The sequence below is a fragment of the Schistocerca gregaria genome, chromosome 2, assembly GCF_023897955.1.
Source record: "Schistocerca gregaria isolate iqSchGreg1 chromosome 2, iqSchGreg1.2, whole genome shotgun sequence".
Lineage (NCBI taxonomy): Eukaryota > Metazoa > Arthropoda > Insecta > Orthoptera > Acrididae > Schistocerca > Schistocerca gregaria.
In genome coordinates this window covers 476,867,903-476,891,810 of record NC_064921.1, presented here as the reverse complement: position 1 = coordinate 476,891,810, position 23,908 = coordinate 476,867,903, and the positions used below count along the sequence as shown (strand labels likewise).

Here is a 23,908-nt window from a genome sequence, read left to right as displayed (position 1 = left end):
CTCTGCATATTTTGAGTAGCAGGCTACCTTTTAAATGCCTGCTCCCTAAGGGGCAAGCTAAAGATAAATGTCCAAGTTGTTGTATGGCCTGAGAAAAAGTGAGGAGAATAATTTGGGAGTATAAGCAGAGGTCTTGGCAAGCGTTCCTGAACTCCATTAATAGGTACACATCCACAATTAAAGTATGGGAAGCCATCAGGAGGATCTCAAAGTGGAACTAAAGACCACTTACGGTGGCTGTAAAAGAGCAGGGATGTCTCCTAACATCACTAAAAGACATTGTTCAGACAACAGCTTGTTTGTATGAGGCCACTACAACTAATGCTAGGCAGGATCCAGCCTTCCATCATTATTGGAGAAATATGAGATGATTTGTTTTGATTTATGTCCCAGCAACATTGAGGAATACAAGCAGCCTTTCTCCCTGTGTGAGTTGTGTTACGCATTTTCAGTAGCTCCTGATATTATGCCCAGTCATGAACTGATAACATAAGCATGTTGAAACAGCTGGATCCACAGTTGGAGGTTCTCCTCCAGCTCTTTCATCAAATTTGGTTGACAGGAGACTTCCCCAACTTGTGGATAGAATCTATTTTAATCCTGATTTTAAAATCAGGGAAGGATCAGACTAACCTCAGTAACTGTCGTAGCATTAGTCTGATGAGCTATTTAGGAAAGACACTGGAGCAAATGGTCAACTGGCACATTGTTTGGGTTTTTGAAACAAAGCCCTTAGTAACTTGCTCCTAGTGTGGATTCAGGTGAGGCCACTCCACACTTGATAACAATGACCCCGCTTGAAACACCATTTGCACAAGGTTTCCTCTGTAAGCAACACCTTAAGTGTTTTCATCGATTTAGAAAGAGTATAGTATACTGCCTGGAGGCATATCTTGCTGCAGCTCTATCAGTGGAGGCTCCATGGCCATCTACCCTCTATTTTGGGAATTTTCTATCTGATCTTTCACACAGAAGAATGGTGTCCCTTGAGGGACTCTTTTGAAGGAGTGTTCTAAGTGTCATGGCATTCCTCATTGTGATAAATAGTATTATGTCTGCAGTGTGGCATCCTGTACTGTGTTCTTTATTTGTGGATGACTTCAGCATCTTCCGTGTGCTCTCCTACCTTGCAACAGCTACTTGGCAATTTCATTTGACTATTGGGGTTAGAGGAACAATCTAATGCCACTAGTTTTAAATTCTCTTGGGGAAAAAACTGTCAGCTTAAGCAGAAGTTCTGGCAGCACCTCAATGCCCTCCGTTGCCTGAGCAACACCAATTGGGGTGCAGATTGCTGTATGCTGCTGCAGCTTTACAGAGCCCTTATGTCCAATTCCAAATTTACTATGGGAGTGTGGTTTATGGTTCGGCAGCACCTTCAGCATTGCATTTACTCGACCCTGTGCACCACTGTGGGGTTCAGTTAGCGACAGGAGCTATTAGGACGAGTCCGGTGACCAGCGTACTGGTGGAAGCTGGTGTCCCTCCACTGCAGATCAGTCGTGCACAACTGCTCGCAAGTTACGCAGCACATATTCATAGTTCGCCTCAGCATCCGAATTACCATCTCCTTTTCCCACCCGCGGCAGTCCATCTCCCGCATTGGCGGCCCAGATTGGGGCTAACGATTGTTTGTTTGTACTCCAGGACACATTGGAATCCCTGGCAACGAACTTGCCGACAGCCTGCCTAAACAGGTGACGCAGAAACCGCTTCTGGAGATAGGCATATCCAAAGCTGACCTGCGTTCTGTCTTACACCGAAGGGTTTTCCAGCTGTGGGAGACGGAATGGCTTAACAGCACACACAACAAATTGGGTGTCATTAAGGAGACTATGAATGTGTGGAATTCTTCCCTGCAGGCCTCTCACAGGGAATCAGTTGTCCTCTCCCGGCTCTGCATTGGCCATATGTGGCTAACGCATGGTTACCTACTTGGTTGCGAGGACCCACCTGTGTCGCTGTGGCTCCCAAATGACAGTCGTCCACCTCTTGCTGGACTGCCCACTTTTAGCTGCTCTGCGGCAGACTTTTAACTTTCCCAGCACCCTGCCTTTGGTGTTGGGTGATAATGCCTCCACACCAGCTTTAGTTTTATGTTTTATCCGTGAGAGTGAGTTTTATACTTCTATGTAGGTTTTAGCCCTGTCCTTTGTCCCTCTGTGTCCTCCACCCTAGTGCTTTTAGGATGGAGGTTTTAATGTGTTGCAGAGTGGCTGACTTTCCCTTTTTATTCTCGTGGTTAGCCAGCCATTGTAATCTGCATTCATGTTTTACTCTCTTCTGTTTCTAGTGTCTTTCTGTTGTTTCCTTGTCCTCTTTTGTTCCTTTTAGTGTTCGTTGCCTTCCCTTCGTTATTGTGTCTTTTCCTTTCTTTTTGTTTTGCGTTATGTTTCATCTCTTTTATTCTCACCCTTGTGGCAATGTTTTATTAGGCACAAGGGACCGATGACCTCATAGTTTGGTCCTTTCTCCCTCCTTTAAACCAACCAACCAACCTACCTTTATGGAACCTACAGCAGGTACTTACCAGCCGCTGTTTGGCCGCTGTGTCCACATTTTGCTCGTGACTGTTTCCACACACACACACACACACACACACACACACACACACACACACACACACACACACACACACACACACCGCACGCGCAATGCGCAGTACATCGGATTACTCTCTCTCACCCTTCTATTTAAAATATCATGGGTTCGAGATGGAGGAAGGCCAAGTGGTTCTAGAATTTATGCAGAAATTCTCAAAGCACTACTTATTCCCCCCCCCCCTCAAATAACACGTGGTATTTTATATACCATCATTATGTACGTTTATATCGCATATAATAATTCATATTTCAACGGTATACCTTGTTTTTTTAATAACTGTGAATACCATTTTTCTTATTATTTAGCTATTCCTTATTTTTTCATTTTACTTTAATTACAAAATGTGAATATTTCAGTCAGTGTTAGAGTTAATTAGAATAATTAGAATAATTGAAACTTCCTGGCAGATTAAAACTGGGTGCTGGACCAAGACTCGAACTCGGGAACTTTCTAGAATAATTCCTATTAAATGTGTAACTTCTGTGATAATACTGTCCTTTTCCTCTAGGATCAGTACCCATACATTACATGTGGATTGCCCCTAAGAGTGCAGATCTTCCTTCCATTCTAGTAGGTATGTTCCTTTATAAAACATCCCTATTCATCAGGCCACAGGTCGTCCTATCTCTGTGTAGGTCAGCCTGCCATATATCCTTAGCAATGCCGCATCCGTCCTCCTTATCCTTTATTGAGTAGGCCTCATGGTTCATTGTCCTAGTATACATCTTTATGCTTCCCCCATGAACCATGGACCTTGCCGTTGGTGGGGAGGCTTGCGTGCCTCAACGATACAGATAGCCGTACCGTAGGTGCAGCTACTACGGAGGGGTATCTGTTGAGAGGCCAGACAAATGTGTGGTTCCTGAAGAGGGGCAGCAGCCTTTTCAGTAGTTGCAGGGGCAGCAGTCTGGATGATAGACTGATCTGCCCTTGTAACATTAACCAAAACAGCCTTGCTTTTGTGGTACTGCAAACGGCTGAAAGCAAGGGGAAACTACAGCCGTAATTTTTCCTGAAGGCATGCAGCTTTACTGTATGGTTAAATGATGATGGCGTCCTCTTGGGTAAAATATTCTGGAGGTAAAATAGGCCCCCTTTCGGATCTCTGGGTGGGGACTACTCAAGAGGATGTCGTTATCAGGAGAAAGAAAACTGGCGTTCTATGGATCGGAGTGTGGAATGTCAGATCCCTTAATCGGGCAGGTAGGTTAGAAAATTTAAAAGGGGAAATGGATAGGCTGAAGTTAGATACAGTGGGAATTAGTGAAGTTCAGTGGCAGGAGGAACAAGACTTCTGGTCAGGTGAATACAGGGTTATAAATACAAAATCAAATACAGGTAATGTAGGAGTAAGTTTAATAATGAATTTAAAAAATAGGAGTGCGGGTAAGCTACTACAAACACCATAGTGAACCTATTATAGTGGCCAAGATAGACACGAAGCCCATGTCTACTACAATAGTAAAAGTTTATATGCCAACTAGCTCTGCAGATGACGAAGAAATTGAAGAAATGTATGATGAGATAAAAGAAATTATTCAAGTAGTGAAGGGAGACGAAAATTTAATAGTCATGGGTGACTGGAATTCCGTAGTATGAAAAGGGAGAGAAGGAAACATAGTAGGTGATTATGGATTGGGGTTAAGGAATGAAAGAGGAAGCCGTCTGTTGGAATTTTGCACAGAGCATAACTTAATCATAGCTAACACTTCGTTCAAGAATCATAAAAGAAGGTTGTATACGTGGAAGAATCCTGGAGATACTAAAATGTATCAGATAGATTATATAATAGTAAGACAGAGATTTAGGAACCAGGTTTTAAACTGCAAGACATTTCCAGGGGCAGATGTGGACTCTGACCACAATCTATTAGTTATGAACTGTAGATTAAAACTGAAGAAACTGCAAGAAGGTGGGAATTTAAGGAGATGGGACCTGGATAAACTGATTAAACCAGAGGTTGTTCAGCGTTTCAGGGAGAGCATGAGGGAACAATTGACAGGAATGGGGGAAAGAAACACAGTAGAAGACGAATGGGTAGCTCTGAGGGGTGAAGTAGTGAAGGCAGCAGAGGATCAAGTGGGTAAAAAGACAAGGGCTAGTAGAAATCCTTGGGTAACAGAAGAAATATTGAATTTAATTGATGACAGGAGAAAATATAAAAATGCAGTAAATGAAGCAGGCAAAAAGGAAAACAAACATCTCAAAAATGAGATCGACAGGAAGTGCAAAATGGCTAAGCAGGCATGGCTAGGGGACAAATGTAAGGATGTGGAGGCTTATCTCACTAGGGGTAAGATAGATACAGCCTACAGGAAAATTAAAGAGACCTTTGGAGAGAAGAGAGCCACTTGTATGAATATCAAGAGCTCAGATGGAAACCCAGTTCTAAGAAAAGAGGGGAAAGCAGAAAGGTGGAAGGAGTATATAGAGGGTCTATTCAAGGGCAATGTACTTGAAGGCAATATTATGGAAATGGAAGAGGACGTAGATCAAGATGAAATGGGAGATGAGATTTTGCGTGAAGAGTATGACTGTGACAGAGCACTGAAAGACCTGAGTCGAAACAAGGCCCCGGGAGTAGACAACATTCCATTAGAACTACTGACGGCCTTGGGAGACCCAGTCCTGACAAAACTCTACCATTTGGTGAGCAAGATGTAAGAGACAGGCGAAATACCCTCAGACTTCAAGAAGAATATAATAATTCCAATCTCAAAGAAAGCTGGTGTTGACAGATGTGAAAATTATCGAACTATCAGTTTAATAAGTCACAGGTGCAAAATACTAACACAAATTATTTACAGACGAATGGAAGAATGGAAAAGCTGGTAGAAGCCGACCTCGGGGAAGATCAGTTTGGATTCCGTAGAAATGTTGGAACACGTGAGGCAATACTGACCCTACGACTTATCTTAGAAGCTAGATTAAGAAAAGGCAAACCTACATTTCTAGCATTTGTAGACTTAGAGAAAGCTTTTGACAATGTTGACTGGAATACTCTCCTTCAAATTGGGAAGGTGGCAGGGGTAAAATACAGGAGGAAATGAGACACTTAAAGTAGTAAAGGAGTTTTGCTATTAGGGGAGCAAAATAACTGATGATGGTCAAAGTAGAGAGGATATGAAATGTAGAGTGGCAATGGGAAGGAAAGCGTTTCTGAAGAGAAATTTAACATAGAGTATTGATTTAAATGTCAGGAAGTTGTTTCTGAAAGTATTTGTATGGAGTGTAGTCATGTATGGAAGTGAAACATGGACAATAAATAGTTTGGTCAAGAAGAAAAGAGAAGCTTTCGAAATGTGGTGCTACAGAAGAATGTTGAAGATTAGGTGGGTAGATCACATAACTAATGATGAGGTATTGAATAGGATTGGGGAGAAGAGAAGTTTGTGGCACTTCTTGACTAGAAGAAGGGATCAGCTGGTAGGACATGTCATGAGGCATCAAGGGATCACAAATTTAGCATTGGAGGGCAGCGTGGAGGGTAATAATCGTAGAGGGATACCAAGAGATGAATACACTAAGCAGATTCAGAAGGATGTATGTTGCAGTTGGTACTGGATGAAGGAGCTTGCACAGGATAGATCATCATGGAGAGCTGCATCAAACCAGTCTCAGGACTGAACATCAACAACAACATCATCATCTTGATGTGCACTATAATTAAATATTTTCTGGTAAAAATAAAATCTATTTTACACTTCACTCTCACTTCTTAGTACCTCCTCTAATACTGTAGAGTCCTCTTCCACTTCTCAGCACACACACACACACACACACACACACACACACACACACACACACACACACACACACACACACACCCCTACTTCTACATACACGAATGTGTATACAATATAAGACAAAAAAAGGAAAGATGTAGAACCTTCACTTAAGAAACAATGTGTGCATCTTTTGAGATGTACACACATCTTTTCCCCCTAAAACCCTTGGTTGTTCTTACATCCTTTTAATCTGTAACTTCATTGTGTATTCGTATTTCTTTATGTGTATGTAGAAGTGTTTTCGTGTAGTCTGATTCTTTGGCCTTCTGGTCTGAAGATAAGTTGTAGGGTATTGGAAACCACAGAAACCAGGAAGGACTTCTGTGATAGAAGTAGATCAATATTGAAAGAGGGGGGAAAAATAGATAGGTAGTATAGATGAGAAGCAAGAAAGGAAAAAAGCTAGATGTGGTTGCTAAGATAGAAGAAGATAAAGAAGACAGCCTCAAAGACAGGAAACCCTCCCCCTCCTACCCCAGGATTCCATGAGGTATTGTGTTAAATTGTCCCCTACAGAACGGGCATTCCCACCTTCACCCTTGAGGTCCCCGAAGAAAATCTTAGCAACCTCATGGAAACGGCAGATGGTGAAGAATCAGGCACACTTGTTTGCGAGGCTCATTTGAAAGGTGTGATACGTGTTTTGTGTTAGTCATGATGTATTGGTTAGTGTTAATCATGCTTTTACCTACACTACCCATCTCCTTTCGACATTAATACAAACCCTCCCGTCTACATCATATCTCATAAAAAATATAAAATATTCTGTACCAAGTATAAAGTTATATGTTCCATTATCACAATCATTTAATTAGACACACAATATTATGTTTTCCACAAATATAATATTCCATTCAGTTTACTAAGAAAAATATGCTTCAATGTCTTTAACTTGATTATCTTACATTCAGTGTGAGAACGTTGTTCTCACGAATTCAGAAATTATTTTGAAAGTTATGTGCCAGGTATGGTTCTCCATACCTACTTAGAACTATGTGACAAAAAAGGATTACCAGGCAGCTTTCAAGTAAACCAATTTTGGAATCATTGTAATTATGATTCATATTAATAGAATATACAAATTTAATGATGTTGATTTCACCCAGACATCTGCCCACAGATTTGTACAGAAAACTGGTGAAGAGATTACTTACAAGGACTAATTCAGGCAAAAATAAAAACTCACTATATGTGGAGACCGCGTCGGCTGCTGTCGGCATTACAATCGAAACCATGGGAGAGAATGGCTAGCTAGACAGATTTAATCTTATCTTATTTCAGGGATAATATACATACCAATTCCCACCTGAAGTCGCCCCCTAGTAAAGTCAGGATAAGTTGGGGTGAGCCAGGAAGAGTCATGAGGACAGGAAGGGGTACCCCTGGTATAACCGAGGAAGACGCAACCAAGATTCCTAGCGGGTACAACTGTGTAACAACCAAGGATGATGCAGTCACATACCAGGAGCAATATAGGGTGACATAATCACAATTTCTCGCTGGTATGTTTCTCTAATAAGCTCTAAGTGGGGGATGATAGAGTAGTGTAAGAAGTTGGGAGAATTCGGTGCAGGAAAATTTTATTACAGAAGAAACGCTGAAAACAACTCTGGATCCGACGATCGTCACTCTGCCCGTTAATACAGAACGTTAATGTCCCTGAGAGATAGATGAATCTGCCCGGATCCCGTGGACCTGATATTAACTTCACTTGAGCAAGTGCAGACTAGTACTTTTCATTAAATTTTGTTTGAAAGTCTCCCCACTGCTAAACAATCACCACTTCACTAGGTAACACAACATTAGGTGACAATACACTTTCTTTCTATTTTGTTTTGGACAGGCTTGAATTTTTTCCGCATGTCATCTATAGCCTTGCTAGTATCAGTTTGGAAGAAGCATTAGTTGAAACGTTTCCGGAGATTATAATCTCGGTGACTTTTCGATCTTTAATTCCTTTAAATTGTTCCTCCACACTACTTATATTTACTGTATCAGAGTTAGCTATTCTCTCTTGGAAACTTCTTTCTACATTTTCTACTCGTGTATTCACCAGTCGCCAAGCTCTAATGTGTTTTTGACAATAGATCGTGTGGAGTAAATATACAAACTTTGTTTTCACAAACTAACGATCTATTGGACTATGCAGAATAACCCTCTCACATATAAATATCTCCGTCTTGTATTTCACTTGCTTTTTGAGCTTTAGAAATGCATTTACTTACATTTATAAATGAATTGGTTTAAGAACCACTCTTAATTTATGAACATGTCTTGCTTCTAGCAAGTCCAACACATAAATTACATAAAGATCTAATGTTATTTCTTCATTTCTTCTTAACAACAATCATCAGTCACTAAACCAGCAAAGAATAGCATAGGCTCTTCTCTACACATACACTGAAACTCTATGGATCGTACAGCAGGTACTTGTTGCCCGCTGATCAGCTGCTGCGTCCACATTTTCTGTGTGCCTGTTTTTAGACATGCACACACAAACATGTAATCCGCAGTACATCGGATTCGTCTCTCTCACCCTTCTATTTAAAATATCCTGGGTTCGAGATGGAGGAAGGCCAAGTGGTTTTAGAATTTATGTGGAAATTCTCGAAGCACTATAGGTTTAATGCATTGCTTTCTTGACAGCCAAATGTATTTCATTCAGCATCTCTCTATCTATAGTCGTATGATTTGTATTACACCAATTATGCAGTAATCTATTTCTTTACAGTTACTGTATATCATAGAGGGTCCCTCCTACTATGAACTGTTATACTGGGTACATATATGTCCAGTACATGGTCAAATATTGTTTTAAACCTGAGCCAGTTTCTCTACATGTACCTGCCCTGTGCTGAAAGTTTCAAGTTCCTCAGTGAGATGTGATACAACTGATTTTTTTTCTAGTTTATTGAACATATATTGTCTTTCTGCTTGGCGTAGTTGCCCTTCGTACTTTGGTGATCATTGTTGCTGCAACCACATCATGGTCACTGACACCAGTTTCAATGTGGACATCCTCAAGAAGTCAGATATGTTTGTTGCCATTAGATCCAATATATTTGCATCACGAGTGGCGTTGAAAACTATCTGTTGTAGGTAATTGTCAGAGAAGGCATTTAGTAATGTTTCACAGGATGTCTTGTCACAACCACTACTAACAAAACTGTAACTTTCCCAATTGATTGTTGGATGGTTAAAATTTCCACCAGTGTTAAAGTATAATTGGAGACTTAATTTACATGTGAACTGATGTGTTTTTTGAAGTTTTTTGGTTATGTCAGCAGATGAGTCTGGTGGATGCTAGAAGGATCCAGTTATCCTTTTGTGCCCAACCTTTGTACTTGCCCAGTCAGTCTCACAAGCTGCCTCAATTTCTATCTTGGTGGATTTGTTTTTCTTGTCCACTGCGACAAATACACCACCTCCATTTCCCATTTGCCTATCCTTTCAATGTACACATACATTTTCCCCCCAAAATCTCACTGCTGTCAATTTCTGGTTTCAATCAGTTTTCTTTACCTAGTATTATGTGAGCTTCACCACTTTTCAGGAGTGGTTCAAGCACTAGCTCTTTTTTGTGAATGCTTTGGCAGTTAACTGTTAGGATTTTAATATTCTCACCTGTGGGAGGCATTTCTTTCAATCTTACACTGATACTTCTGGGTTTACTACAGCTATCACTATCTGTATTGGAGGAAGAGTTGCCTAATCTACGAAAACTCTTGTGCCCCCATCACACACAGTCAGCTGCCTGAGTAGCCATCCCTGATGTGCAGTGCACACCTGACCCATTTAGAGGTCCCTACAGTTCTCAACCATATGGTTCAAGCCCAGGAAGTCGCAGCCTAACTTGTCACAGAACCTTCGAAGTCTCTGGTTCAGTCCTTCCACTTGACTTGGAACCAAGGTGCCACGATCAGTTTTGAGGGACAGTGCTGCAAATTTTGTGTTTCATTGCAGCTCCATGTGCAAGACTGGTCTTCTCAGCATTCTCTGCCAGTTGCTGAAGTGACTCCAGTATGACCTCATGGTGCAAACAGGTTTCATTTGTTCTAATGTGTGCCACAATCTGTAGTTGGTTGCACCAGGTTCCCTCAGTGGCTGCCAGAACAGCCTCTTCAGCAAGTTGAATGAGGTCCCAGGCATACACAGTATGAGTGCACCTGGTGTCCTTTCCTGTTTCTTGCTGCCATTTCCGTAAGGGGTATCGTCATTCACTGTACGTTTGGACTACTGACAATTAATAGACCCCTACATATAACCTTTCTTCATTGCTCTTTTCTCTTTGCTGGAATGCTGACATTCTTTTTTCTTTCTTTCCAGCAATAGAACTCTCATTGAAAGAAACGCAGAGCTCACCAAAAGCGCAAAGCAGCTTGTATCCTACAGCCACTCTTGGAAGTGGAGGCTCAGCGTCTGCTTCATCAGAAGCTCGTAAAGTGAGGGCATTATATGATTTTGAAGCTGCTGAAGACAATGAACTAACTTTTGCCGCAGGGGAGATCAGTATGTATGTTTTATTATGCAATTATTTTTTTGTAATTGCAAACTAATAGTTTGTAAGTCTCTCTGTTATGTAATCCTTGACATAGCACAACATGTAACAAAGTTATTTATGTATTAAAATGTATTACAGAGAAATGTTGAGGCATTGTGCACAAAGAGAGTGAAATGTGCTGTTTCTTTAACACAGTTCAGGGATGCAATTGAGGATATCTGTAATCTAGTTAAAAAGGTATGATCCAGTTTAGAATTTTCTGGTAGATGACTCAACATTTTGTTACCCATGGAGGGACTTGTGAGGAAATAAATCTTCTGAGTAAGCTAGAAAGAATTGATGTTTATTTAATGATAAAAAAATATTTAGCACTGACTTTACATACATATACAGTGAATGCTGCAAATAACTTTGATTAAATAGAGGTATGTCACACTGAGATACAGTAAATTCTCAATTGACTCTGAAGTAAAATAATTTTTCACATTTAGGCTGTTATTTGATCTGTGAAAACAGTGGTGTGAAGATCTGTAACTTGTTCTGTGGTACAAGTGACGACTTTAGTTTTTATAAGTAAAGTGTTTACTTGACTTCATGAAAGTGCGTGAGAAAACATTTGTTCATGGTCGCACATAGACTACTAGACATTATTACACTTGTAGTTTGCTGTACCATTGGACTTTTATTGAGGAAGAATGGGGCTCAAATATCTGTTCAGCCAACCATATTGTTAAATACACTCAGTGATGTTAGAAATCTTATTTTCATTGTTGCTGTCTTGTCATGTATTTTTGTGTGTATGTTAATTGCAAAACATGTTTTGATCATAATTTCAATTTGCAACTTATTTAATGTGTTAATATGGTGTGCTACATCACATAAAACTGTAAATGTGAAGCAATCTAACTGCACATATGCTCTTTTACCCCTTTTTTATCATAATTTATAGAATAGATTTGATACTTTTACTCCTGTGGTTAATGAATTTGTTAATAAGGCATGAACTTTTTTGCCACAGTCCATGTACTGGATGATTCAGATCCAAATTGGTGGAAGGGATACAACAATCGTGGAGAAGGACTGTTTCCAGCTAATTTTGTGACAGCAGATCTTTCTGTAGAACCAGAGCAATTTAGTAAGTATAGTGATTGCCAATAAATTTAAGTAAGTCAGATTTTAAATTTACTTAATGTTTGCTTCTCACTGTGTGATTATATTACGTTTACTTCTATTTTAGACTAACTGAAATTTATTTCTTATCCTGGGTGCTGAATGGGTTTCCCCTATACTGTATTCATTTTACATATTCTTCTTATCTTCTCTGTACTCCTGATGATAAGTATATGGAAAAGCCTGTAGTTGTGTCTGTCATGATTTTAAATAATTAAAACCTGCCTGGGTTACATATTTTTTCATGATTAGTACAATGTGTTTTGTGAATTTCTCATTTTCAAGTGCATTTGTGTACACAAGTATTTTTTTAAAATATTCCCATCTGTGTTTTTCTGCCTTTTGCACTGTAGTTACGTTTTTGAGGTTTTACTGCAATTGGAAAATTGCTCAAATGAATCTTTTAATTTTTTGTCAAACAATGGAAAATCCAGGATGGAATGTTGCACATTTTTGTGTGTGTGTGTGTGTGTGTGTGTGTGTGTGTGTGTGTGTGTGTAATGCTGACAAAGTCCTTAATGGCTGAAAGCTTTAATTTTTTTCGTATGCTAACTTCCTAATTAGAATTGTTACACACCTAACTGCTTTACAAAATCAGCATAGCAATGAAAATAAAAAAAGAGCACTGGACACCCATTCAGAAACATAGAAGATATTAATATACTTCACCACTTCCAAAAGTCAATGCAGTGGGTTTAATGAAGAAGATGGAAATCTTTGTACACGACAAAAAGCAGGAAGAGAAAGTTCTCAGTGACAAGTTAGATGATCAGTCAGTTAATTTCTTCAAATGTTCATTCTGCATATGATAACTTTGTAATTTTCATAAATATGTTCATTGCCCCCATAGTCTCTGGTCAACAGCTTCAATGAAGTGAAATGTAATTCAGAATGAAATTTTCCTGCAGGAGTGTGTGCACCGATATGAAACTTCCTGGCAGATTAAAACTGTGTACCGGGACCTTTGCCTTTCGTGAGCAAATACTCTGCCATTTGAGCCACCCAACCACAACCCACGACCCATCCTCACAACTTTATTTCCGCCAGTATCTTGTCTCCTACCTTCCAAACTTCATAGAAGCTCTCCTTCAGACCTTGCAGAACTAGCACTCATGGAAGAAAGGATATTGTGGAGACACGGCTTAGCCACAGTTTGGGGGATGTTTCCAGAATGAAATTTTCACTCTGCAGCAGTGCGTGCACTTGCATGCAAAAAGCAAAGGTCTCGAGTTCGAGTCACGGTCCAGCATGCCGTTTTAATCTGCCAGGAAGTTTCAGAAACATAATTGTAAAATAAACTTTATAATAAACAATTTTACATATATAACATAATACTTAAAAATTTCACACCTCTGATTGTATACAAACTCTTTGGAAACCGTACTGCTGTAATATCTGTTCAGCATTTTTTTATTACAAAAACAAACAGCATGTGTGATTTGTGTGTGTGTGTGTGTGTGTGTGTGTGTGTGAGTGTGTGTGTGATATTCAGTGTAAATGGAGGAGCACAATACCTGTAATTAAAGAATAGATATGCTGTTGCGAACATTAGCATATAAAGCAGCATTCAAAGATTCATTTGTCTGATTTTCCGATTGCAGTATAAACTCAGAAGAATAACTACAGTGCAAGTGCGCCAGAAAATCACACATGCAAATGTCACAAAAAAATATTTATGTAAACAAATGCACTTGAAAATGAGAACAAATTCTCAAAATGTGTTGTGTTCTAAACATGAAAAATAAGTAACTGGTGCAGTTTTTCATTGTTTAAACCATAAAGATTGTGATTTATCATTTTTAGAAATAAGATATGAAGATATAAGCTGAAATGCACATATCTTTGTGTAGAATAAAGTGCAAATTTTTCATTTTGTGTTATTGTTGTAAATTTCAGAAGCTGAGCAGCCAAGAAAATCTGTACAGTTCAATGAAGCTGTTGAAGTAAAGACAGTTGAAGAACTTGTGGAAGTAGAAATTGATGAACAAAAAATTGATAGGTCAGTTAGTCCTGTTGAAAAATTAAGTGTATAGTAGAAAAACAGTTTACAAACTAAATTTGTAATATATAGTCTTTATGTTTGGTTACACGAAGAAATTTGAAACACAATTGCATTTAATATGTTACTTTCTTTTGTGAGCAGTAACAAATTACTTCTTGTTGCTTGTGTAGTGAAATCTTGTGTAATTCCTCCTAAGGGGTATGGAATGGCAATTAGGGATATATACACTGATGAGCTGAAACTTTAAACAACTGCTCACCAGAAGGTTGGATGCTGATTGGTGATGTTGCAGGTACACAATACCGAAAAAAGTGTAAAAGCAAAGCACATATGCGAATTGAGGAATTATTCCTCAGTGGTACAGCTGCAAAATGAGCGAATTCAGTGACATAAGTGACTTTGACAAAGAGCCAATTAGTATGTCCAGGCACATGGCAATGAGAATCTCAGAAAGAGCCAAGCTGGTCAGTTGCAGGCATGCTAATGTCTTGAACATCTGTAGGAAGTGATCGAAGGATTGCGAAACCGTAAGTGGCAAGGTGTTGGACCTGAAACTTCCTGGCACTTATCAACACACACCCCGCTGCAGTGTGAAAATCTCATTCTGGAAAGTGTTGATGTCCATATCTCACCACAGAATGTGGAGGTTGAAGGCTTACCTAAACTGTAAAGCAGGATAGGCAGTGATATCTGGCAGCTATGACCAGAGAGCCATGATGGGGAAGGCACAAGTGTTTCAGAGCACACTGTTCAGTCCACATTATCGAACATTAGATTATGCAGCAGAGAACCTCTTTGTATTTACATGTTCACCCAATAAAGTCATCAGTTAAAATTGCAGTGGGCACAGGATCATTGATATTGGATTGTGAATCCAGCCTCCTATCCTCCATCAGTATGTTGGAAGTTGGTACAGCAAAAGGTGTCAGCTGGTTGGATGAATCATGTTACATATCATCCAGGCAAGTGGTTGGTAGAAACGTGCACCATGCTGCAGATGAAAACTGTTGAGAGCAATATTGTGCTGTGTGTGCCATCTGCCTGGGGTTCCATAGGTATTAATCAAAGGCACCATGACAGCTATACACTATGTGAACATTTTAGCAGAGAACCTGCATCCCATTTGCCTGAACTCCTCCTCTACGGCAATGGCATCTTCCAGCAGGACAAATTTTTGTTACAAGTTGAAAACATGCTACAGTGGTTTGAGAAGCATGATAGTAGACTCACTTTGATGTCTTGGCCATGAAATTCATCTAATCTGAATATGATGGAACTTATCTCAGATACTGTTAAATGCCTATTCCACAACTTGCCACATACTTCTAGAAACCTATCAGCACTTTGTCAAATCTGGGCCACACAAAATTGCTACTGTATTGCACTCCAAAAACAGGGTGGGACACTATTAAGTAGGTGTTGATTACGTTTTGCCTCATCAATGTAGTTGCTAGTAGTTGGTGATAGTACTGACCTAGATGTATCTTTACAAGCACTTGGTGTCAGCTTCATGTTGCATTTCATTGTGTTCTTTGATAGTGCAAAGGGCACTCACAAGAATGCATGCTTGTACTGGTAATCATTAATGACATTTTTTATGGTGTCTAATATTTACAGTTATCTCATTTCATCAAACAAAAGTGAAACTGTTAAAATGAAGAAAGATTTCTCAACCAATAAAGGCTAGGTATGGGTATGGAAAAAGCTGGAATGGGTCCCAGTTATAAATCCCCTCAATTGTAATATTTGAGCAAATGTCAGTGGCAACTATTGGGTTTAATCCTCTACTTTGTAAAAAAAAAAAAAAAAAAAAAAGTGTGTCCTCTGTTGATGGGGTTTATAATTGTTGGGAGTATATACTCCAGGGACATTGCTCACATCCCAGTTGTTAGTTTTACTCAGGTATAGGAAGCTGTGCAAGAGCTACTAAGTATTTCCTGTAACTGGGGAAAATAGATGTATTTATTGATTGTCTCCAAAATGGGCTAAATATTCTGGAACATGGGCTTGCCACCAAGACAAAAAGATGAAAATAAACATTGTTGCTAATATGTCTATTGCAGTTCATTGGAATGTGAAATGATTCAGTCTCATGCGGTGGAACAAGGATTTTATACTTCGTCTCCAGGACACATATTTTAAAATATTGATGCACACCCAGTCGGGTTTCTGTATTTGCATATTGCATGCATCACCACAGCCCTGTTCCACTTATCACTGAATTACAAACAGTAGTCATCAGAACCTAAGAGTCACTGGAAAGAAAGGAGTACTCTTTAAACTAGTAATCGAATCTCCCTAGAGGTTCTCAGGCACCTTATAACGCAACTCATCTTTGTCCCCCCTCCCTCCCCACTCCTTTAACACCCACACATTTTCTTCTATGTAGAGTTCAATCTACATAGCGTGCTGTGATACTGTGCCAACATCTACCTTTACTGTCCATTTATGGAGGTTACCATCCTCACAAAGCACACTGCAATTCAAGGTCTGCAACTCATAACTGCAACAAGATTATTTTCATCTCTTGATCTTGCTTATTACTTGTCCTTTTGATACTGTTCCATGGAAAATTAGTAGTGATTTTCATTCCGATCACCATTTCCCAGTATAAATACTCAGATTGGAAAGGCCATTTAAATGGATCCTTAAGAAGGCAAAATATCCCTTGTACAGCCAGCTGACTATGTATATAGTTTCAGAAGTTTCCAGGTTGCGCCCTTCGTGAACAAACCACTGTCCTAAAATCACCCAGTGCACATACATATGTTTCACCAGCTACATACGGTTTTGCAGAATCCATCTGTTAATTTTGTGTGTAGAAAGAGCCCCCATTTGAAGACTAGGCAGTGGTGATTTCTTAAGGTTCTAGTATTGTATGGCTTATTTATCCATAGAATTACACAAAATGATCTTTATTGTGTAAAGAAGCATACATTTTTGAAACAAATTAGTCATTGTATCTGTCAGCAGTTAACGCTTGTATGAACTCCTAAGTCTGCGAATTTGTTAGCAAATTTTTACCTGTAACTGCTATGCAGCTATACACAAGGTGAAGAAGGTGTGGGATAACATGCATATAAACAGATTGCAGAAGTATTGAGTACACAAGGATTAAAAGGGCAGTGAGTTGGCAAAGCTGTCATTTGTACTCAGGTGTTTCATCTGAAAAGGTTTCCAACTTGGTTATGGCTGCACAACAGGTATTAACAGGATTTGAATGTGGATTGGTAGTTAGTCTCGTGGGACATTTCATTTCAGAAATTGTTAGGGAATTCAATATTTTGAGATCAACAGTGCCAAGTGTGTGCCAAGAATACCAAATTTCAGACATGACTTCTCACCACAGACAGTGCAGTGGCTGACAGCCTTCTCTTAGTGACCAAGAGCAGTGGGGTTTGTGTGGAGTTGTCAGCACTAATAGACAAGCAACACTGCATGAAATAACTGCAGTAATCATTGTGGGACATGCAATGAACTTGTGTTAGAATAGTGTTGCAAAATTTGATGTTGATGGGCTATGGCAGCAGATTACAGATGCAGGGTTCCTCTGCTAATAGCATGGCATTACCTGCCCCACTTCTCCTTTGCTTGTGACTATATCAGTTGGACCCCAGACAACTAGAAAATCAAGGCCTGGTCGGATGAGTGCTGATTTCAGTTGATAAGAGCTGATTGTAGGGTTAGTGTGGCACAGCTCCTATGAAACCATAGACTCAGGTTGTCAACAAGGCACTGTGTGAACTGTTGGTGGCTCCACAATGGTGTGGAACGAGTTTACATGGAATGGACTGGGTCCTCTGGTGCAATTGAGCCGATCAGTGACTGGAAATGGTTATGTTCGGCTACTTGGAGATAGTTTGTAGCCATTCATAGACTTCTTGTTACCAAACAATGATAAAATTTTTATGGGTGACAATGCACTGTGCAACTGGGCCACAGTTGTTCACAATTGGATTGAAGAACATTCTGGTCAATTCGAGAAAAGGATTTGGTCTACTCGATTGCCTGAAATGAATCCTTTTGAAAATTCATCAGACATAATTGAGGCAACAGATTCATAATTATGGACAGTTATTTGCAGCATGGTTCAATAGTTCTGCAGGGGGTTTCCAGTGACGTGTTGAGTCTATGCCATGTTGAATTTCTGCTCTGTGCCAGGCAAAAGAAGTCGGACATGATATTAGGAAGTAACCAATGTCCTTTGTGACCTCAGTGTATGCCTCTACTAATCTGTGAGTCATTACTCTCACTACCAGATTATTTACTTTGTCAGCAATAGTATGAAACATTACATGTCTGAAAGTTAAATGTAATGTTTTATCTTTGTGAGACTGAATGACAAGGTTTCTGTAATTGAACTATCGTAACATGCTATAAAGTTCTGTACTTTCTGAAATAAACTATGGACTCAAGATCATCATTTGATAAGAAAAAATAAACTAAAAAGCAAGTGTTACTAACTTAATGAAAGAAATGTGATAATTTTTTAAAAAATCAGAGTGAAGTTCCTTTGTGATAGACACAGCAGCTTATTAATTGAACAGTAAACCCCCAATTCTCTAAATAATTTGTGTAAACCGTGAAAGTGAGAAAGCTACAAAAACATTTGAAATTATACTTAGTTTGTTGCAACTTACTAAATGCTCGTATTCTGACATTGACTGATTTAAGTGTGGGTATTTGCACATCAAGGGATCACCAATTTAGTATTGGATCATCAAAATATTGTCATGAACCTGAACCAGGCAAGGGTTTGGGGTTTTTTGTAGTTAGGAAAGTTTCTTTTCAGTGATGCATGAAGTGAGTGGCCACTCTAAACCCTTGTCCTTGCCAACACATCCTTCCTCCTCGTAGTGCTCCTGGCCTCAAACTACACTAGCCCCTTGTCCTCCACTCACCTCCACCTTGCTCCAGGACCTTCATTTCAATCAGTCTATGTCTACACCATCTTCTTCACAGCCTCGCCTTCATCTTTTCCTTCATCCTCTCCCAGTCCAGTACTCCACGCCACTGTCATAGTGTGCAGCATGGACTCAAAGGTGCCAGTGCATGTGTCACATTCCTGTCTCATGCGTCTGATGCCTCTCCCTCCTGCATTCCTGACCTATGTTCTTGCTGCCTCCCTCCCACCTGTCAACTACCATCACCGACCCTCCCAGTGTGTGTGTGTGTGTGTGTGTGTGTGTGTGTGTGTGTGTGTTTGGGTGGGGGTTGCACGTGCGTGGAAGCTTGCATGCACACGTGTTACTGTTTGCTGAGTAATTACCTTTGTTTACATTGTACCAGGCTATCCATTTCCATATTGACTTGAAAGTTACTTTCCTTATATTTTTTATTTTCTTTTATTTTTACTGTATGTATTAAGTTTGTATTTATTCCCCTTTAGGTTACTGCATTTGCTTCATGAAGCTGACCCTACAGAAGATCATGCCGATACAGAAGAAATGCTGAGATTAGAAGGTTAGTTGTCAGTTGTCTTGTTTGCCCCGATTCATTCTAAATCGAAATTACCTGCGTGTTAACTCAGATTATTGTTTGGTATGCTTCATTTTTGTTTTGTCATCTTTTTATTTGCTAAAACCACTATATCAACTTGTTCCACTTTTCCTAACATATTAGGATTCACGAATGGCACATGGCAAGAATATCTGCTTAAATGCCACTTTGAATCTTCTGATAGTCTAGTCTTGCCTTTGCTCTCCCTACAGGAGTTACAGAGTGGGCTGAAGTATTGTGTATTCTGCGACATCACGTATGTGCTGTTGGTTGAGATATAAATATGTAGTGTCTTTCATGTGGTTGAAGGGACAGTGCAACCTGTTCCTGTGTTTTTGTTCCAATCTTAATTTATGCAGACTGTTGCCAAAATCTTCTCCTACTTTTTCATCTTTCTGTCATAGACAACACTCCACTCTTGGGTCTCTCTTAACATAGTCACACCTCATTCCTCTTCACTGTCTGTGGGTAATTCCCCCCCCCAATGCTTTATGGTCTGGGGTAATCTGTTTCTTTGTGTTTATATAGATATTCAGGGAAGTGTCATGGACATTGAAACTATACCTGGCAAGCACACTCACGGATAAACTCATTGTTAGCTATGGATATACGACAGTTAAGGTGACTGTTCAAAACCGTCATGTACAAAAAATTAGAACATTCACTTACAAGAATATCTGAAATATCCAAACAAAGAATAGTATATACCAATTTAGAACAGGGAAAATATACATGTCACGGATAACCAAAATATAATCTTAGGTTTTTATATAAACCACCATTAAGAACCATGTGAGAAAAGTTCTAGTACTATCAATATGATCTGCATGAAATATAGCTTTCAGTTCATAAACAGGCAAGATTGCAAACAATGACAATTTAAAATGCAGAATAGGAGTGCATACACAGAAAAGGTGTAGCAGACTTATAAAGATGAAATTAAGAAACTGTTTTGTTATGTTATCAACAGTAGTGACTAGCAGGTGGTGATGGTTTTTCCATATTTGTTGTGTACATTTGGTCCTCTTTCAACCCTTTAAAGCTTGACAGAATTCAGTTTCATGACATACATAAATGATTGAAGCAAATAACTCAACTCTGGTGGTATTGGGGTGATGAGCACTACTCACCTGGCAGTCCACAGAAGCAACTGTGCTAACACTGAAATGAGGTTAGGCCCTGCTATGTTGAAACCAGAGGTTGTTTTGCTTACAGAAAGTAGTGTGTGCCACCAGTTCTGTAGGAGTGGTCACAGAATTGACAAGCCACTCACGTTGAGTGTGCCAGCAGACATACAAAAGTCCTACAAGATCGTTACTGGTTAGTCAACCTAAATTTTCATAGAAAACATCCATCAGCAGCAGCTTATAAGTTATAATAATTTTAGACAATATTGTCTGTTAAAATAACCACAACATTTAAGGTAGAAGGCAGCATCATAGCATTTCATACTTCAGCGGTGTTGACTGCAAAATTACAGAACAAATTTCGTATCGGGTGTGAAATTGCATGTTCGTGGTACACTCATAGGTTCTCATCCCTTAATACCCTTTATATGATTATTAGCCTCTTCCCCAGGGCTTTGTCCATGTGTGTGTTAGACCCATGTACTGAACACAGCACCTCCTCCCTCTCCCTGTGTCAACCTCTTCCTCCCTCTGTCTGGTGACCTCATCCTCCCACTTCGATCTCTCTATCTTGTCCTCCCCACTGTCTCTGTCTCTTTATCTTCTCCTCTCTTTTTGTCCATTTCCTCCACGCTCTCTGCCCCATATCTTCCTCCCCGCTCCCTCTGACTATATCCTTCTGCCTCCCCCTCTTCATTTTCCACCTGCCGTCTCCAACTTTCAGCTGCCTCATGCATCTCTCCCTCCACCCTCTTTCCCTCCCTCTCTTTGTCCATTTTCTCCTACCTCTTGCTCATTTCATCCCTTTCTCTACTCATCTCAGTTCGTCTCCATCCATGCTCATTGGCACATGTATCCCCTGCAGTACAGATCAATAAAACAGGCCAATACGGTCCTACAACATGGCTGTTGTGCAGGGCAGGCTAAAAATCAGGGACTTGGAAAAATCGTGTATTTTCCCCTAACATACAGGTTTGCGTCGAAAGCAAGCTGATAAAGTAGGCTTATACTACTACTACTACTACTACTACAACACAACGCATCTGTTGTGCAGGACAGCCTACATGTTAGGATCTGGAAAACTGCTTCTTTCCCTTGATCTGTAGGCTGGTTGATACTGTTCCCGCACAACATTCCTGTTGTGCAGGGCAGCCTATATGCCAGGGGCTGAAAAACTTGGTTTGTCTGTACTTCCACTAGCATTGGAACTAGCAGGTTATAAACACCACAGTGCTGATACTTGTGCCAAATGTGGTTGAAATCAATCTGGGAGTTTGGGAGATCAGGGACACACAATGTGCAAACACTCTCTCTCTCTCTCTCTCTCTCTCTCTCTCTCTCTCTCTCTCTCTGCGCTTCATATATGTATGCCTGTGGTGTATGATGTAGTGTGCATACTAGTTATGGTGCATTACTAATTATCTCATGACATTCTCAAAATCCTTTGCCCCTACATCACATGTTCAGTCATTAACAGCTCAGAATAGTGACATAATTTCTTGACTTTGTTGATAAAATACATCAAAGGTATTGTGGTGCAGATATCTCCTTGTTAGAAACTGATGTTCATAGACATGGGGGCCAGTGAGCTCAAACAATTCATAGTCTGTGCTGAACCCAAAACAACACATGCTGATGGCTGCTAGTATATCAAGGCACACTGAAGCCTTAGAATCAGAAAAACTACTTTAATCAAAGTTGGCTGCAGTTCATTGTTGACAGTGGCCAATTGCACTTCACTCAAGTGTATAACTTGGATCCTGAAACATTCTGTGTAAATTATTTGTTATCGTCATTGTTTTCCAAATTAACTTTCTATTCTTTTCATAAGTTGTATTGCGACTGCCTGAAATATGCTAACATCTTCTAGCATACGGGAGTGCATTTGCTAATTTCGAATTACTATTTTCCCTGCTCCACCCATTAAAAAAATGTTTCAAGAATTCAGTTTCTTCTAAGTGTAACTGGTGATCTGAGGTGCAGTTGCTTTGCCTCCAGTCCTTCTTTGAAAATTTATTTTATGTCATACGTTTGTCTAACATTTCATTCCACCAAGTCTTTTAAAGTAAAAAAGCAGTACTAATATATCACTGTCATCCAGGTGGAAAAAGTGCTGCAAAAATATTGTTTCAGCTTTCAGTAATGTATAAACCAATAATAGATTCTACTTTAGTGTTCCCTTGAAAAATTGTGGATTAGTGTATAGGTATAATCTTAAATTGTGTTGTCTATAGACAAATTTTATCTAAAGCTGTTGCTTTCATTTTCAGAGCAAGTTAACACAATGGGTCCACTTATAGACCAAGAGCTCGAAAGAGTTGATCGTAAGCATGCTCAGCTTACACAGCTGAGCACTGATCTTGTGGAGGCCCTCAACTTGTACCATACCCTAATGAGAGAGCCTGCACCAATGAGCGGGCAGTACCATACAATGCCTAAGCTTTTCGGCTACCCACATCAAGCCCCAGCTAATGTGAGTATATACAGCAGTGTGTTGTGATACCTTTAAGTAAGCTTCTTTATAGTATAGATACTCTTCATTTTGTCTTTCTTTATGCATCTTTGTAATATAATGTGTACCTACATTTTTAATTTTGTCAACTATGTACAAAAAGTATATTAATTCTGCTTAAGAGTTCAAAGACATCGGCACCCTACAAAAACTGACAAGGCAGTTGTGTACACGTAGGTGCACAAAAATTACAGGGTTCTGCCACTTTCAAAATATAAATAAGAGGAGGCTAAATTAATATGAGAGGAATATATTCCTGTTCAATACAGTAGTGAAATTGTGCAATACTTTCTTATGAGTTAGTACGTAGCTGTAACAAAGAGAGACATCAGTAAATTGGTTATCTAAAATAGAGTAAGACAGAAGAGGTATACAAACAGTCAGTAGTTTGTTGGATGCTGGCCTACAGATTCATAGATGGATAAAATCTGCATTACAGGTTTCCAGCTAACTGCCCTTTGTAGTATTGGTGTAACATGTGAATGGGATACCACTCAAGAATGTAGGGCTTTATTTTGAAGGGCCTTGAATTGTCAGTGTGTGTGAATGGTCTCCAAACAGCATTCCTAAATACATGAGTCATACCTAAAATAATGCACTACATTTTATTTCCTTCAACAGTTAATTACTGAACACAGTGAGCGTACACACAATAATATATTCCATCCTGGATTTTCCATTGTTCGAACATACACATAAAAAAGA

General features: G+C 39.6%; 1 protein-coding gene across 4 annotated transcripts in view; it reads left to right on the top strand.

Annotated features, from left to right (window-relative positions):
- LOC126326853 (signal transducing adapter molecule 1) overlaps positions 1–23,908 on the top strand; it is a 46,401-nt gene that overhangs the window by 13,133 nt on the left and 9,360 nt on the right. For all 4 annotated transcript variants that reach the window (XM_049995796.1, XM_049995797.1, XM_049995807.1 and 1 more), the window contains 5 exons: positions 10,719–10,901; positions 11,912–12,028; positions 13,960–14,062; positions 19,455–19,528; positions 22,962–23,164. In XM_049995796.1, the coding sequence (XP_049851753.1) occupies positions 10,719–10,901; positions 11,912–12,028; positions 13,960–14,062; positions 19,455–19,528; positions 22,962–23,164 (680 nt within the window). The remainder of the gene's footprint in view (positions 1–10,718; positions 10,902–11,911; positions 12,029–13,959; positions 14,063–19,454; positions 19,529–22,961; positions 23,165–23,908) is intronic.